Source organism: Hyperolius riggenbachi, chromosome 5 (assembly GCF_040937935.1).
Source record: "Hyperolius riggenbachi isolate aHypRig1 chromosome 5, aHypRig1.pri, whole genome shotgun sequence".
NCBI lineage: Eukaryota > Metazoa > Chordata > Amphibia > Anura > Hyperoliidae > Hyperolius > Hyperolius riggenbachi.
Genome location: NC_090650.1, coordinates 398,416,997 through 398,434,857, shown reverse-complemented (window position 1 = coordinate 398,434,857; position 17,861 = coordinate 398,416,997). Strand labels below are relative to the sequence as shown.

The 17,861-nt window shown below is 45.3% G+C and overlaps 2 protein-coding genes across 3 annotated transcripts in view; one reads left to right on the top strand and one right to left on the bottom strand.

Annotated features, from left to right (window-relative positions):
* EEF1D (eukaryotic translation elongation factor 1 delta) overlaps positions 1 to 17,861 on the bottom strand; it is a 94,328-nt gene that overhangs the window by 31,777 nt on the left and 44,690 nt on the right. Inside the window, exon 1 of one of the 2 annotated variants that reach the window (XM_068237902.1) lies at positions 13,828 to 13,932. The exons of the other annotated variant lie outside the window; for it this stretch is intronic. The gene's annotated coding sequence lies outside the window, so the exon portion shown is untranslated. Of the gene's footprint in view, positions 1 to 13,827; positions 13,933 to 17,861 lie in introns of those variants that run through there. 2 annotated transcript variants of the gene reach the window in all.
* Positions 14,660 to 16,766, top strand: TIGD5 (tigger transposable element derived 5). The gene is given in 10 exon segments (XM_068238401.1): positions 14,660 to 14,922; positions 14,924 to 15,049; positions 15,051 to 15,383; positions 15,385 to 15,421; positions 15,423 to 15,629; positions 15,631 to 15,692; positions 15,694 to 15,728; positions 15,731 to 15,821; positions 15,823 to 15,938; positions 16,414 to 16,766. Coding segments are annotated over 10 exon segments (1,578 nt in total). The 5' UTR covers positions 14,660 to 14,704.

Sequence of the window (17,861 nt, the reverse complement as noted above, 5' to 3'; positions counted from 1 at the left end):
CTTCCATATTTGGCAGCTTCTCCTTTTAAGCTTGGGTCCTCTGACACTTCTCTTGAAACCTGCGTCTCCAGACTAGCATATTGATGCGATCTCTGGCATAAGCACACTTGGATGTAACATTTAAACCACAGAGTAAAGAGAACAGAGCCAGGGGCTCATAAGCAGGAAGCTGTGATGCTGGTGGATCTCTGCTTGGAAAAGAGGGACATCGCTAGAGAGTATATTAATCACAGCAGATACTGAATTGTGCCTGCTGGGTTTTCCAGGGACTAGCTCTATTTTTAAAGCATTCAGTCACTGAGCAGTTGGCAGTGGGAGCTGGGCCCAGCAGGGTCTTAAGTGGCAGTTTATACATGTTGTGCAAGTGTATAATTGGCACCCTCTATTGTTCAACTGCAATACGCTGGCTAAGATTCACAAAAAATAAGGTTATCTTCCCAATGGTCCACACCCCGTCTCCACACCTCAAATATAAAGAAAGTGCAATAAAAGTACCCGACTGACTTCATCAGGCTTTTTGCACAATGTGATCTAAAAAACAAAACTGCACAGCAGCACTACTCCCTCCAGTCACAAGGTGGGGCTGTTGAGGTCAGGGACACTGGCTGTGAAACGCTGGTGTTACAGTTTTCGTTGCCAATACCCTTGCAACATATGGTAAAATTATGCTAAAGTGTCTTCTCAGGTAAATCTTAGTATCATAAACTCTGGGCACCAAGCTAAAAAACCACACATTAGGAGTGAAACCAAATCCTGCCTTCCCAGAAGTGGCTCACAAGGACCCCTCATTCTCATTTGCAGGTCACATCTCCAGTACTCCTGTGTGGGGTTTGGCTGGTCACCGCACTACATCTATTTGTCAAAGCTATGGACAAGGGAATAGCAGCCCTGTCTATCAAAGCCACTCCCCTCACCTTCCCAAAGTGCCCAGTATCAGCATGGGTAGGATGTGTCCGCCATCTTGGAAACGTGCAGTATCTTGAACCTGCAGTATCTCCACCACTGTCAGACACCGGGGAGAAGAGACCTTGTATAAAAGGGAAAATGGCCACGATAGAGCATTCTAAGGGAGGGAGGTATCTGGCTTTCTCCTGCTGGGGGTAGTTTTAGCTAAATGCCCAGAGCTCTTTCATGCAACAATGCACAGAACTAGAATGGAAGATTTCAATGATTAGTAAAAATGGAAATGGATAATGTGCCGTAATGTAACAATTAAAATGCTGATGCCATGCAGTCTACGTATTAATAGTCATTTTGGTAAAGCTGCCAGATGAGACATTAAATATTTCATGCATCTAGTCCTGATGCCGCCCCACCCCCTATCGGAGAGTTTCTGTCCTGCCCAATCAATACTTTAAATTTAAGCCTAAAAGCAATCAGACAGGAATAGAATAGGAAAACTGATGTGGATGTGTGTATAGCCAGCTTAAAGCTGTGGACTGCACTGTACACATGGAGACCATTCCTACTGCACTGTGCCATCTGTCTGCACTGACACTTACCTCACACCTTTACACTAACCCCACTGGCAGATACTCTGTGTAATTCATTTAAAATAAGAAGTTTTAAATCAGGATACCATTTATTAGCGAACTTGAGGTTAATAAAAAGTAAGCTTTCGGCTAATACGCCTTCTTCAGACTTCCATCATGTATGTATGCGATAGACAGATCTACCGTATTAGTAAAAAGCTTACTTTCATTTACCTGTAACTTAGCCAATAAATGGTATCATCCTGATTCAAAACTTCTTGCCTTTACCGACAGCTAACACGGTACAACACTACTGTAATTCATTTACTGAGCCAGAGGGAGCAGGTCTCTCTCAGATGACAGAGCAAACAGAAAAACACAACCTCATGGTTTAGCTACTGTGACTTTCACAAAGAGGTCTTCCCCTGCAGTAGGTTAGGAGACAGTGGTAGATATCTGAAGGATTGTTCGTGTTCAGATCATTTGAATAATAAGACCATCTGGGCAGGCTTTCAATTCTTTATCAAAAAGACATTAAAGGTGGCCATACTTCAGGCGACTTGGCGGCGATCGACCATCCGATTACTGGAATCGGAACAAAATCTGTGCCGCCAAGTGCATGCTCGATTGATGATGCAACCAATTTCGGGCTGAAATTGGGAGGAATTAGTCGGTCGGACATACTGGAATATGTCAAGCCGACCTGCTCGATTACGCAGCGGTAATGGCGAGTGATATCGGGGACGAACGACGAAACACCCGGCGCTGCCGTTCCCGCAATGTAAATGTGCATTTATACATTACCTGCCCTGTGCCCATCAGTGTTCCGCCACACTTCTATTAGCCTCATACATGCTGTCGGCGCATGACGTCACAAACGCGTCACATCAGCAGCGTGTATTCGGCTACTTAGAGAGGTGGAAAACAGACAGCCACTGGGACACAGGACAGTTAATGTATACATGCACATACACAGTACTGAGGTGGTGGATGCTGCGGGCTCAGCCAATTCAAGAGATTTCATGCTGAAATTGATCAGGAATCGGCATGCGGTGTATGGGCAACCAACAGATCTCTCCCCAATAAGATTCAATTAGAGAGATTTGTCTCCTGGTCGAATCTGCCCATCATCGCTAGATTTAGACATTTCCCGACATTTCAGCTATTTAGCAGTTTACTAGGAGTTCAGCTTTAAATGGTCCATTTTGCACTACCCATGTGACGTCAGTAAGTGTAGGTGTATTTCACGTGTGCCATTAGTCATCCACATGGGAGGTGCATTTATAAGTCAGGCCATAAACAACCTGCACCAAGGCACACCACAACCTAAAGCGTGAGAATTTGGTGCAGATTTCTTTTTTCATGACAAAACAAGTCTGAGCAGATAAAGGCAGATATGCCCCAAACAGGTTCCTCACACCGACTGTATAGCAAACACTAGCATGGAAGCTCCTTCCACAAAACACTCTAGACCAGGCATAGGCAAACTCGGCCCTCCAGCTGTTACAGAACTACAAGTCCCACAATGCATTTGCCTTTATGAGTCATGACTGTGGCTGTCATACTCCTGCAATGCATTGTGGGACTTGTAGTTTCTTAACAGCTGGAGGGCCAAGTTTGCCCATGCCTGCTCTAGACTAATGAATGGAATAGGAAATAAAGTGGGTTTGTCAGCAAAATCAAACATATGAACTATACGAGTGCATGTGTGGACTAAAGCTGGCCATACTGATTTCCACCCAATTTTCCAAAGCTATTAGATTCCTGTCTGAAAGGAATGTATTCTGAAGTAATCTATTCCTACCACACACTGCACATCAAATCGAACTGCAACACTGCGCTGTTCGATGTCGTGCACTGCTATGACCTATCAATCGACTACTGCACCTGAAAGTCAGTGCTGCCAAGGGCATGCCCGATCGATGATGCCACCAATTTTGGGCCGATATTGGTCGCATAAATTGATTGGACATGCTGCAAGATGTAAAGCCGACTTACTCGATCGGGTGTGCGATGGTAACAGAGTGCACTATACCTTACCTGTCCGCTTGCTCACCTATACAGATGCCCCACGTGGTTCCCGGAGTAATGTGACATGTGAACGCCGGCAACCGTGCGTGTATGGAATCCATACACGCACGGTTGCCGGCGTTCACATGGACTGTGCCCGAAGCCAGCAAACTGGGATCAGTAGCGGTAGGGCGACCGGGGCTGGGTGTGCACATTGAACATTAGGGGGGAAGCATCCAAGCAGCAAGGTGGTCTGACATTGCGCCACAAGACCGATTTCAGCATGAAATTGATCGGGAATCAGCCTGCAGTGTATGAGCAGCCGATAGATCTCTCTCAGATTCAATTGGAGAGATTTCTTGGTTGAATCTGCCCATCATCACTAGATGTAAAGCTCAACACACCATACAATCTTGGTTGTACAGATTTACCAAAGCTATGTAGTATGAGGGCCAACAGATTGAAAATACCTTGAATGATTTATTGGATAAGCTCTTAAAGTGGTAAGATTGAACAACCAAGATTGTATGGTGTTTGTTGAGCCATACACTGGTCAATTTGCCATCAGATTCGACCAACAGATAGATCCCTCTCTGATCAGAGAGGGATCGTATGGCCACCTTTACTGCAAACAGATTGTGAATAGATTTCAGCCTGAAACCGATCACAATCTGTGGAGCTGGAGCTGACGCTGCTGCCCCCCCCCCTCCCCCGCCCCGCATACATTACCTGTTCCAGCTGGCGCGAGACCCTGCTGTCTTCCCCGCTCCGGCTACTGAACTTCCTGTCCAGGGGAAGTTTAAACAGTAGAGGGCGCTCTACTGTTTAAACTTCCTGCCGGAACAGGAAGTTCTGGGTAGCTCTGGAGCCCAAAGCGGAGAAGAAGACCAGGGGACTCGCGCCTGCTGGAGCAGGTAATTTATTACCGCTGTATTGCGTCGGGCGCTAACGACCGAAAAAAATCTTCCACACGGATGGGTCGACGGGACCGATCGATTTCGGACGAAAATCGATTGTTCTGTCAGCGGTGTGCAGGGCGATTTCACAGCAGTTTCGATCACTGTGATCGAAATGGCTGTATATCGGCAGGAAAATCGTTAGGTGTATGGGCCCCTTAAGGCTACCTTCAGAACAGCTGCTCCATTTGGGAACTGGGCTTAGGAACTCAATCCTGGCAGACTCAAACGTCAAAAAGGGATGAGAATAGTATGAGTCAGAAAGGGTTGAGAACAGCATGTTTGGCAAGTTATAGAGATAGGGAAACATCTGACGCCTATACAGCCATTTCAGGTCAACAAAATATGGGTTCTCGGCCATCAGGTGACCAACAAATTCATTCAACTTTTAGTGACAAGTCCACTTTGAAAGTAACAGAAAAACATGACTTGTAGAGCCACAATGGTAATCAGGCAGATACCAGGAATGCATGGTGTGGTGGACCACAAATTACACAACACATAGGGAAATTAGCACTTCTGTGCAGAAGAGTCCTTTGAAAGCACATGTCTGACTTACAAATGAATGCTGTATGCATTTATACGACTGCCATTAACAGGCTTACCTCTTTAGTGCTTACAGGCCCATAAAAACATTAAGCGATTATCCCAACATGGGTACTAGCAAGAAAAAGTCTAATCGAAGGATTAAAGGAGAGACTTTAAAAGCTACCTTCTAGTTTGTACAGATAATTTAAAATGAAATGCTTAATTACTATATGACAGCTTTATATTTAACATTAACACGCCGTCATTCTATGGATTGTGTGCCACTCAAACACCTTCAGTCTTTCCAGTTGTAACTGGCGTGTCACCATTGTAATCCTTTAATGAATATTTCAGAGTCAAACTTTACAGTAATTTTGTAAACAAATCCCACATCGTGTTTAGTGGCCTGAGCATTGCATAAATGCCCAAAAGCAAACTCAAATGTATCTATCTCAATCCATTTAAGGTTGTGGAATGGTGATCTGCTGAGTGATGGGTATGATGTCACATGTCATAGGACAGCCAATGCCAACATGAGAAATGATGGGAAATGCACAGGGCAGCAAGACAAAGTCAGACAGATGTAACACAAAGAATGGACGTTCTCACACTGGAGGTCGGTCATTTGGAAAATCTGAAATGTGACTTGCTAATGCAGAGGCTTAATGATTACTCAGCGGTTTAGCTCATGGTTTAGTTACTGGTCAACAGCCACTCACAAAACAAATGCAAGATCCTGTATTTTTTGGGCTGAGAGGCAGTAGCAACATGTTGCAGCTACAAACCGCCACTCTACTAACACTAATAACTGGCAGTCATTTCATGCAGAACAAGGATGTACTGTACCTGGGGTCAGGCATTTGCCAGACCAAGTTAAACCTTGCATTTAAAAGCTTGTTAAAAGCACAACTGAAGTGAGGAATGTGGAGTTTGACATTTAGTTCTAAATAATGCAGATTGCCTGACTGTCCTGCTATCCTTCTGCCTCTAATACTTTTAGTGATAGACGCTGAACAAGCATGCAAATCAGATGTCTGACTTAAAAGGGAACCAGAACTAAAGGCTTCCATGTTTATTTCCTTTTAAAAACAATTCCGGTTGTCTGGCAGTCCTGCTGATACTCTGCTTCTACTACTTTCAGCCACAGCACCTGAACAAGCATGCAGATCAGATTTTTTTGACAAAAATCTGACTAGATTAGCCGCATGCTTGTTACAGGTGTACGATTCAGATGCTCTATTGATGCGTGAATGATCAGCAGGACTTCCATGCAACTGGCATTGTTTAAAAGTAAATATGACATCCACCATATGCCTCTTGCTTCAGGTTCCCTTTAACGGGAACCTAAACTGAGGATATGGATTTTTTCAGTTTAAAATACCAGTTTCATGACTCTCCTGCTGATCCTGTGTCTCTAATACTTTCAGCCAGAGCCCCTGAACAAGCATGCAGATTACGTGCTCTGACTGAAGTCAGACTGGATTAGCTGCATGCTTGTTTCAGGACTGTGATTCAGCCTCTACTGCAGCTAAAAAGATCAGCTGGACTTCCAGGTAACAGGTATTGTTTAAAAGGAAACCTACATAACCTCAGTTTAGGTTCCCTTTAAGTTTGACTGCATTTGCCCCAGGCTTGTTTACGGTGTGCGATTCAAACACTGCTGATGCACTAAAGATCAGTATGTCAGGCAACTGGTATTGTTTAAAAGGAAATAATTATTGCACCCTCAATATCCCTGACTTCAGTCGTACTTTAATTCTGCTGCTGATACTATACAGTATCTACTAAATAACAGAACACCGGATATAATTACATTGGGGTCTAAGGCCCGGTTCACATTAGCGGTGGCTATCCGGAATAGCCGTGCCGGAGCCGCACCGCATGCTGGCCGGACGAAACGGACGCACGGCATAGCAATGTAAGTCTATGCCAGGGTTCACATGTGTCCGTTTCGTCCGGACCGGAGCCGGACCGGATCCGGACTCCGGTGTCCGTTCCAACATGCGCTATTTTTTGGTCCGGCTCCTCCGGCAGCCGTATCCGGGGCGGAGCCGGACTGCACCATCCGGCCAATGGAAACCAATGAGAACCGGAGAGCGCACAACACACTGGCAAAAAATCCGGATGTTCTACCCCACTTCCTATGAGGATTGTTGCGGCGATATTGTATCGGGGACACATGGGCAACCATTTTGGAGTGGAGCAGCACGAGCTGGAGATGTTGGCAGCATGTTGGAGGTGGAGGTGAGTGCTAAACAGCGGAGGGCCTGATTCCACAGGTCCCCCTTCTGCTGACCTCCCAGACCCCAACATTTTTTTTTGTTTTTATACAGGTTGTTATCTCTTTAAGAATCCGGATCCGGACCGCAACCGTGTTCATACCGCACGGAAACCGTATGCAACCGGACCGGATCCGGACAGGAACCGTACGGTTCAGGTCCGATCCGGCTCCGGTGCGGTCCGGACATCCGGTGCGGTTTTTGCAAAACCGCAAGTGTGAACCGGGCCATAAACTACCATTTTGTGGCTCACAAATAACCTACTACACACAAAGCAACAATTCTCTGAATTATGTACTCAGAGATTCAAATGTACTTTTGAACACTGCCACATTTTGTACTGTGCCAGCGATTCACCCAACACTACACATATACATTTGACTTTAAAGTACAGGATTTTCCATGTTAGGCAACGTAAAACTGTCTTCCTGCCTGTGTACAAAAGTCCAAATCATCCGTTCAGGAGGGCATGCTGAGAAAATGATCCCCTCTATGCCCGTTGGCCAAGTGAGCGTTCAGAACTAGCAGCAGCACATCTATAGCCCAAATTTTGCAGAATTTATCCAACTTGCGCACTACAGTTTTCAGCTAGTTAGGGGTCATCCATGCAACCAGATTAGTTTCAATCAAGCATTAGTAACGTCCGATTTTGTGTGCTTATCCTGACTGGTGATAGTTTTCTTGTAGTGCGGAGGTCCTTAGGCATCTTAAAAGACATACCAATAGGTCAATGCCTTCTATCCAAATGATACAGAGTTTGTAACAGTATGGTAGAGGAAGGAAACTTTTTTTCATAAGTACTTTGTTCTATGCACAGCAACACAATAGGAATCCTTTCCAGTGTGAAGCTAATTTGTCCACATCTGTCTGCTGGTTGATGGAGTGATGACTTGATGATGAACATGCACTAATAAGAGCTAGCTAGGCATGCATACATGCAGGAAGAACATAGATTGTGTACAGCATACTCACTATGCACCACAGGAGTACGGAAACCTGAGTCAGCATTGAAGAGAAAGCAAGCTGGTTAGAGTAGAGAGCACACCGCACCCAGGAAACATTGCAAGTTTTAGCAGATCATTCCAGTGAAAACAGATCAAGAGAGTTACAAGCCATGCAAAAATATTTCAGGCAGGTTCAGTACTAAGATATACACAGTTATGCCATTCTTTATTCGAATTACCAAATTCATCATAACACTAGAATAAAAGTGCAACTACATTAAAACAATTTACTACATTTCTTGGCGTAACCTTTATTACTTAGGCTAAGTCTCTATTAAGTGCTACATCAGTCTCTGAAACAGACGTCGGCACTCATGCTGATGTGCAGTCATGGGGATTTGGATGTAATGCCCCCCCAAAATATGGCAGGTACAATTCCCCCGCATGTGAATCCTGACCAGTCTATTGATTTCAATAGGCTACAATGACAAATTCGGCTGCTAATCACCCCTAATGGAGACAATTATAGAACAACTCCAGCTTTTTTGGGATAGAATGAAGCAGCAACAGGAAGTAGGTTATTGCTGTATTCCCACCCTCAGGATTTCCCCTTTATTTTAATGGCATATCAAACAGAATGCAAGGGCATCGAAGGATGCTTTTTTGTTTATCCTTATAGCCACTTTTATGCTGGATCTACACCATACAATTTTTTTTGCAGATCTACCTGCCAAATCGATTATTTCCAGCATGTCCAATCTAAGGATAGATCGTTTTTTTTAGCTATTTCCTGTACGATTTCCGTTCATTTCTATAGAAATCGATGAGAAATTTGCTAATTAAAAAAAAACACAATCCTCAGATCAGACAAGCTGGAAATAATCGATCTGGCAAGTAAATCTGGCAAAAATATTGTATGGTGTGGATCTATCATAACAGTGTACCATGTTGGCCAATTGGACTAGAGAAATTCAGCCATGCAGTGCAGTTCAAACATTCCAGGGCAGTGGACCTTGTGTGAAGGAACGGACAGCAGACAATTTTCTAAGAGGAAGTTCACACCAATCCAAAATTCCTATTTTTTTCATACCACAAATACATTGACATGCAAGACAGGGTACAAAGTATCCTAACTTTTTGCTGCTTTGATGTGGGAAGGGCTTGCTTGGTATAAGAAATGCCCACAATTCTGCTTACTGAAAGGAGGCTGCTTCAAATACAGCTCTGGAAAGAGGGAAGCAGACATTCCTATCCAACAGCTTCCTGTGGGGGCTTGTAAGACCTCACACCTAAACTGCATGACCAGTACACAGTTCCGCCTCCAATCTGATGGCCACCGAGCACCTTTACAGCACAATAACATGCAGCGAAATGGTGGCACTTGTGGCCCTCTGCACATCAGCATTTGACACCAGATGCAGAAACTGCCACATGTTGCTTCTGAGCTCAGATTAGTCTCCGTGAGAAAATCTTCCCACTTCCTGTGCTGAGTTTTTACAAGCACTCAGCCGATGAAACGATTAAGTTAGACAATTCTAATTTGTGTAGCTATTTTGAACTTCAAGCACATACTTCAAGCACATAAGACAGGATGTCCAATAGTGAAGATCTATAGTTTCTGACACAGCATAGGTTTTGTCAAATGTGCTGCAATTAGGGTTAGTTCCTACATAAATGCATGTCTCAGATGTAAGGTCCGTTGCCTGGGCAGGCTATTCATTGGATGAACAGCAATACATTCTGACGTCCAGAAAATCATGCACTACAGTACATAGTGCAATGGACATGTGTGAAAGGACGTGTGCAAAAGCAAAGGCCCATTCAGGACTTGTGTAAACACAGCCCACAGCATTAGAACCATGTACTATGCTGGGGATACACGGTACGTTTCTATACCGTGTATCGACCAGCTGATCATATTCAGCCGGCCCTGATCATGCCGCTCGGCCCGCTCGATTCCCGCCTGCAGACAATGGCAGGGAATCGAGGGGCTGATAGGGACCGAAGGCGGGGACGAGCAGTAATCAATCCGCGCGGGGACGCGGCTGGGGTCGAGCCGGCGGCTCCATCTATGCCCGGCATGAGGCTTGGTTCAGAAAGTCACCTGCAGGATGGCTGGTGGCTGTTTGCTTATCCAATAAAATATGCTTTTCTGCTACTGAGCAAAAAATAATTCTGCATCGGTTAGGGCTCATTTCCATATCGCACGCTTTCATTATGGAAATGCAATTGCAGGGACAGCAGACAGTGCATAGACTGCACTGCCTGCTGTTACCATGCATGCGCTGCAATTCACCACTGAATGTTAGCGCTTGGTAGCCTGCATTTCGGGGCGATTGCACCCACAATCTCATTCAGTATAATGAATGGGATCGCAAGCACCACCGCCCTAGCGAGCCCTTAGTGGCGTTTCATCGGCGCATTTAATTTTGAGCCCCCTAGGGGGACACAGAACCACACGAACACAGCCGTCTTGGATGCTACGTGTAGTACACAAGACCAGACAACAGGATCTACTGTGCCATTTACGCGAACCAATGCAAAAAGCGACACTTAGTTTAAAAACGCTTCCGTTCATTTAAAAGGACAATGGTCAATCTCTTACTGTAAACATCGCTTAGATCAACTGCGGACAATGTCACATTTAGCTCTGTGCAGAAGCCTGTATGAACCATCACATAAAATGGTTTTTTTAAATGCTCCATATGTATTTGATAACCTAGACAAACACTCCGCAGTTCAGTAGATCCTTAAAGAGAACCCGAGGTGGCTTTGTATAACGTTAGTGGGGCACAGAGGCTGGTTGGGCACACTAACACCAGCCTCTGTTGCCCCATGGTGTGTGTCAAAGACCCCCCTGCTCGCCGCTATCCTTCCCGCAGTGCTGGCGACACGCAGCGCGTCGCCAGCACAATGTTTACCCTAGCGCTGTCTGTCAGCGCCGCTCCCCCGCCTCCTCCGCATCGCCGCTACCCGCCCTCGTCCCTTCCCTCCAATCAGCGTGAGGGAAGGGACGAGGGCGGGTAGCGGCGATGCGGAGGAGGCGGCGGAGCGGCGCTGACAGACAGCGCTAGGGTAAACATTGTGCTGGCGACACGCTGCGTGTCGCCAGCATTGCGGGGGTATAGCGGCGAGCAGAGGGGTCTTTGACACACACCATGGGGCAACAGAGGCTGGTGTTAGTGTGCCCAACCAGCCTCTGTGCCCCACTAACGTTATACAAAGCCACCTCGGGTTCTCTTTAAGGCCCCGTTCACATTAAACACGTTGCCGTCCGTGTTTCAGCAACGCATACAGGAGGCAGACATGCACGATCAGAAGTGCATAACTGTACTGTCTGATGTTCACACTGCATGTATTCCGTACCAGTGTGGTGCGCGAATGCATGTAGCACGCATTTTTTCTTAAAGAGGAACTGTGGCGAAAATCTTAAAATTTAAAACACATACAAATAAGTACCACCGTACATTTCTCCCAGAGTAAAATGAGCCATAAATTACTTTTCTCCTAAATTGCTGTCACTTAGAATAAGAAGTAGAAATCTGTCATAACAGAAAGATTTTGGACTAGCCCATCTTCTCATAGGGGGGTTCTCAGGGTTTTCTTTATTTTTAAAAGCACTTAGTGAATGGCAGTTGCTCCGTCCAACTGCCAAAATAGTGTACAGCAAGTAGGGAGGCTGGCCAGCATCTTTGTATAAATCTTTTTCAGAGATTGTCTTTATAAAGAATAAAGGCCATGCTGAGAATCCCCTATGGAGAGATAGACTAACCCAAAACCTGTCAGCAATGTCAGATTTCTACTACCTACTGTGAGTGACAGCAACATAGGAGAAAAGTAATTTATGGCTCATTTTACTCTGGGAGAAATGTACTTATTTGTATGAGTTTTGAATTTTATAATTTTCGCAAAAGTTCTTCTTTAAGCAAAATGTGCGACGGACCCATTCACTACAAGTGAATGGTATCAGCCACGCAACTCATGGAAACGCAGATGGCGTGCGATCGTAAGCGTTGCGTTCAAATTGCACGGCTATCTGCATGTAACAATGTGAACGAGGCCTTAGAAATCAGGATGACAGTGCTTTTATACTAAACACCAAGTTTATTGCACAACTGACTTGTTTTTGTTGACAACCTGATAGCGTGTCCCTACCTCTCCCTCTAGATTGTAAGCCTTTGGGCAGGGTCATCCTTTTGTGTCCGACCTGATCATGCCCCTCCATTACTGTGCACCCATGCTATGCATTTGAGTGAACCTAACTTGCCTAATCTCCATGCTCCCCTCCAGTGACTGACTAAGCATTACTCATACTGTGCTGTGTGATCTGGTTTTCTTGTATTCCTGTATTGTCATATTGCTGTTTGTCACCCCTAAATATTGTCTGTAACCTAAATTTATGTCCAGCGCTGCGTAATATGTTAGCGCTTTATAAATACAATAAAAAAAATAATAATAGTTGACAGTTGCATATGACAGTTCATGTAGATTAGATAAGCCAAACTTCAATGGAGTGTCACTGGTAGCTAGGCAGACTAAGCTAACAGAAAGCACGAACAATTGTTTCAGCTGGCCCAAGTCGAATGTCTTTCTAGGACCTTGAAGCTAAAGAAAATGTTTCAGCAAAATGCAGTTATATATACTGGTTTGTCCCTATGATATGACATATTTCATATGTTGGCCATATACACAAATATGTTCTACTACTGCCCATTCATTCAAATCAGATTAGAAAGTAAAAAATACTCAAGGTTTTGCTCTACAATTACTGATATTGGCAGGGTCTACACTAAAACTTTGCACAGGGTTGTTAGCTAGCGGATTAGTCAAAACCAGCCTCATCAGCCTGCCGACAGACTGTACACACAGGCAAACTGTCGGCAGAACGGCCACTTCGCGGGCAGGTCGTTTCAAGGAATTAGGAGTGTGTACTCGCCTTAAATTAGCCCAAGACTACAATGGACATACAATTATGGTAGGGATTAGATTGTGAGCTCCTGTGAGGGACAGTTCGTGATAAGATTGTGTAGCTTTGCAGAAGAGGTCAGTGCTATATAAATACTCAGCGCCACAGAATATGTTGGCAATAAATCAATAATACCCCCCAGCCACTTATAACCACCCCCTTCAGGCATTCCCATACTCCCCCTCCCCCATCATACAGTCCTGTACAACCCCCATACAATTCTGAAAATAACACCCTCTGATCTAAACATTCTATCCAACAGAAAATTATCTTCCTCTATCAATCCAGAAAACCCTCACCCCTCATTACCTGCATACGGTAATACCCTCTCTCCCCATTCATACAATATATTAATCCAGAAAATGCCCTCACACCCTCATTATCTGCATAATACCCTCTCTCCCCATTCATACAATCCTGATAACATCATTCCCCCTTCCTAGAGTACTGATTATTACCCCCATCTCCTGCCCTAAGCATCCCATCCTGATATAATCCCCTCCCCCTACAGACCGGCATAACGAACATGTGGCCAAGTAACGACCCCCACCCGGCTCTGACACGTCACATGAAGACCCCGAGTAGCCTCAGCGCTGAACTAGACCCCGCCTGAACTGACACTGCGCCCAGAGCCCCAGTCCCCCTCCCAGACAGGCCAGGCCCGGTACTCACGCTAGAGCCGCCGCCGTGTCAGAAGAGAGCGGGAGGAGGGAAGGACCGGACCACGTGACCCACTCTGCTAGACAGGCCGGACCGCACCACAAAGGAAGCAAGGGGAAGACAACGAGCTAAGGCCCTGGACTAGATCAGCGTTCACTGTAATAATCCACGTCTAGAGAACCCAAACACTGTAGTGAACCACCTGTGGAACTTTCTTACATTTATAACGGCGGTTTCACCTGTAAGAACTATTTGCGTCATTAGTACAATGGTACAGTCCATTACGTTAAGCGCCAGTACGCGTGCGCCTGTCTAGAACTACGCTGACAGCTTGAAACTGGGAGCATGCGCAATGTAGAGTTCTGCTAGTAGGCGCAGCACGCTTGTGTGGGCTCTAGGTATATTTTTACTTAGGCAAAGCTCAAGCTCTGTAGGGGAAGAGATTTCTCTGATAGGAAACAAAAGGGAGACAGAATTACATGTAAACACTGCTGGTCAGCCTAGTCTTTCTGTCTGAGGATATCTCTGTCCTATCTCTACCACCAAACATAGACTGCTGTCATTACATAAAGCCCTGTTAACACCTTCCTATTGACTGTATGAGGATGAGAGCATTACATGCTCTGCTGTAATGCTGGGTACACACGATACGATTTTCCGCTCAATTTTCCACCCGATTGTTTTTTACGCTCAACTATGCACTCGAGTGTCTTATCTCCCTCTCGTTTTTCTTATCTTTTTTCATTCACATCTATGAGAAATTGAGCGCATAATTGATTGAAAGGAATATCGGACGTGACGGGAATTATCTATAGAATCCATCTATCAAGCGCAAAAACGTATCGTGTGTACCCAGCATTAGGCCTTAGCCAAGCAGTGATACACTGCTATGGCATGCCCAGGGGAGAGGATCCTGGAGACACAGCTGAGACATGCTGAATGCACACCTACAATGGTGACGATAGCATTTTGCAAGGCATATTCTATCAAAGACAAGCTGGAAGCAATAGAGCGTGTCAAAAATGGCGAGCGCCAGGCCAGCGTGTCAAGGGATTTGGGGGTTCCAGGAGGAACGCTGCGGGGGTGGCTAAAGGATGAGCAGAAACTGATGGTTTCTGGATCACTTGGATAGAAACGTGGGCACTCAAAGGAAAAAGATGCACCTGGCCAACGAAGACATGTTTGATAGAGCTGAATATTCCTGGTTCATAACTTTGCGCCAGCAGGGTATTCCCCTCTGGACCTATTATCCAGGCACAAGCGGAGATATTTGCCAAGCAGATTTACAGAGAGGAGTGTACCTTCAAGGCAAGCCATAGCTGGTTTTGGCGTTGGGAAAAAATGCAAGGAATATCAAGTCAGCGTCTCTACACTGAAGTAGACATCAATCCTGTTGATACTGATCAAGTTCTGCTTTTTTCAGAAACTCCCAAAACTCCTTCCAGCGATGGTGACTATCTAGATGAGCAAATATACAAAGCCAATATCGCCGGGCTGTACTGCAAACTACTTCCAGACAAAATCCATGATCTGGCAAATCCCAAGGAAGCAAAGACTTACAAGAAGGTGTGTTACAATTCGTTTGGCAGCCAATCTTACTGGCAAGTGGCAACCATAAGTTGAGACCTATGGTTGTTGGTAAGGTCCAAAATTCACATCTTCGTCATCATAAGCAAGACAAGCTTCCTGCAGCTTATAAGTACAACAAGAATGCCTGGATAAGGGAATGGTTTTTAAAAGAATTTGTTCCTGATGTAAAGTGTTATTTGAGAAGATGTGGCCTTCAACAAAAGCAGTTCTTCTTGTCAACCAGCGTCCAGAAAATGTTGTGGAGAAACTCCAGACGGCAATATTCAAGTCTTGTTTCTTTCCAAAAATACGTAGTAAGACTACATCAGTGGACCAGGGGGTCATCTTGTCAAACAACTTTACAAACGGGAGCTTCTGAGACTGATAATGTCATGTGATAGCTACCCTACTGATTTTGCAAAGTCTTTTCTGCTTAAACATGATCTACTTTGCAGGAATTGCATGGGACATGATGCAGGCAGGAAACATTGAAAAACACTGGCTTTATGGTCTCAGAGCTGGTTTTGAAAGTAACACCCTTATGGATAGGATTTGTACTCTTTACCGCCCAAGGCCACTATCACCAGCCGTCCCCTTCAGTATAGGTAACGAGATGACCCCTCCCCTTCCCTCCAGTATTGGGGGCCAGATGACTCTTAATCCCTCAGTTTCCCACCCCCCTTCAGTATAGTTAGCCAGCTCGCCTTCACACCACAGCAGCAATCAGTGTCACAGTGTCATTTATTCGCTCGTCTCCAGTGCAGAAGCTTTCTCTTCCGTTCCTTCTCCAATGCTGCCCAAGTCCTTAGCCACTGGCCACAATGCAGACATGCACAATGAGCAAGGTGGCCGCTGCAGAGGCGGCTAGCAGCAGAGTACCGGGGTCAGGCGCTCGCCTAATCTCCCTGCATTGCAGCATTTGCAAGCTTGCACCAGTTTAGCCTGCTGCTTTGGTGCCCTTGCTCCTGTGGTGCCCTAGGACATGGCCTAGCGGCCTTGCCTTAAATCCGGGCCTGCTTATGGATACAGTTGGTGAAGAATATGAAAGGTTCTTCACAGACCTGACCAACTATGCTGCTCTTACTTACAAACATCTGTCCCCAGAGGACATTGCAGAATGGGTACATTTAGATGATTCCATCTCAGTGATGGAGGAATCCTCGGAGAACAGAACTGCAAATCAGATAGACATACATTCTGGTTCCAGTGACAGTTTGGGGGAAGAAGACATCAGTGAGGATGAGGGAGGTCTCCTCACCCCTTCTGTTGCTGAGGCTATCCAAGGCCTAAAGACTGCATTACACTGGTTGGAAGCACAGGACTTGCAGGGCACGGGTCACCTGAAAATTGTCCAGTTGAAATCTCTTAAAACCACTGTCTAGCAGTTCCAAAAGACAGTTACAAACCATAGTGGAATTTAGCAGTAGCTTATGATTTACCAACTACAGCTAAGTGTTTATGGTACATGTACTGATCAGGCAATATATTCTGTACTGACCAGTACAATATACTGACCAGGCAATATATTCTGCATTCAAATTCATCTGCTCACGCTTCTGGCTGTTGCCAGTTTACTAGAGAGTCTGTGTAATTTATTTGTGTATTTTCTGACATAATGGGCTCTATTCATAAAACATTTGCGGGAAAAAAAATCTTGGAGGGAAAACACCGCATCGGTATTTTAGACTTTTGTGCGCTAATTCGTAAAGTTTATACTTGTGATAAAAGGTCGGTGAATTCCGCACTAAACTAGCGGTGCTGCTGAGTTGATACATTTTCTCCGTGCAGAGACAGAGTTACTATAAAGGAGGCAGCCCCAACTTCCCTTTAGATGTGCATTTTTATTTATTTTTTAAACTGCCTCTCCTTGCCCTGAATCTTCTCTGAATCTGTCTAATAGTCTTTCTAACAATCTATTTAATTGCCGCAGCTTAGAAGAACTTCAAGAAATGTTACACATGCAGGCTTTCTGATGTGAAATTTATCTGAAAACACGTACACAAGGGGTTAAAAAACACAGCCTTGGTATTCCAGGATGCCTTGTTTGCTCTGCTCTCACTGCTGCTGACTGGGAGGTCTGTCCCCATTAGCTTGGCTGTTATCACTGGCTTATCGCGTTATCAAAACAGCCGGTATTCTCCATCCCAATTCCGCTTGCTCTAATCTTTATGAATTGACGTGTTGTGATAATCATCGCATCGACGTGCAGAAACAAATTACCCCAGCACTGTTACTCACCCAGGGCTACAGCCTGGTCCGCCGGTGCACAATCCTCCTGTGGGTCACCACCTCCACATACAGGAAACCAGAAAACAAATGAAAGAGGCACTCAACTGGCGATAAACGCAAGTTTAATTATCGCCACTAGAGTGCCTCCTTCATTCGTTTTCTGTTACCGACGTGCACCCGATCGACCACGACGGCCCGACATCTTGCAGCATGTCCGAAAATTGGTCGCATCGTCGATCGGGCATACT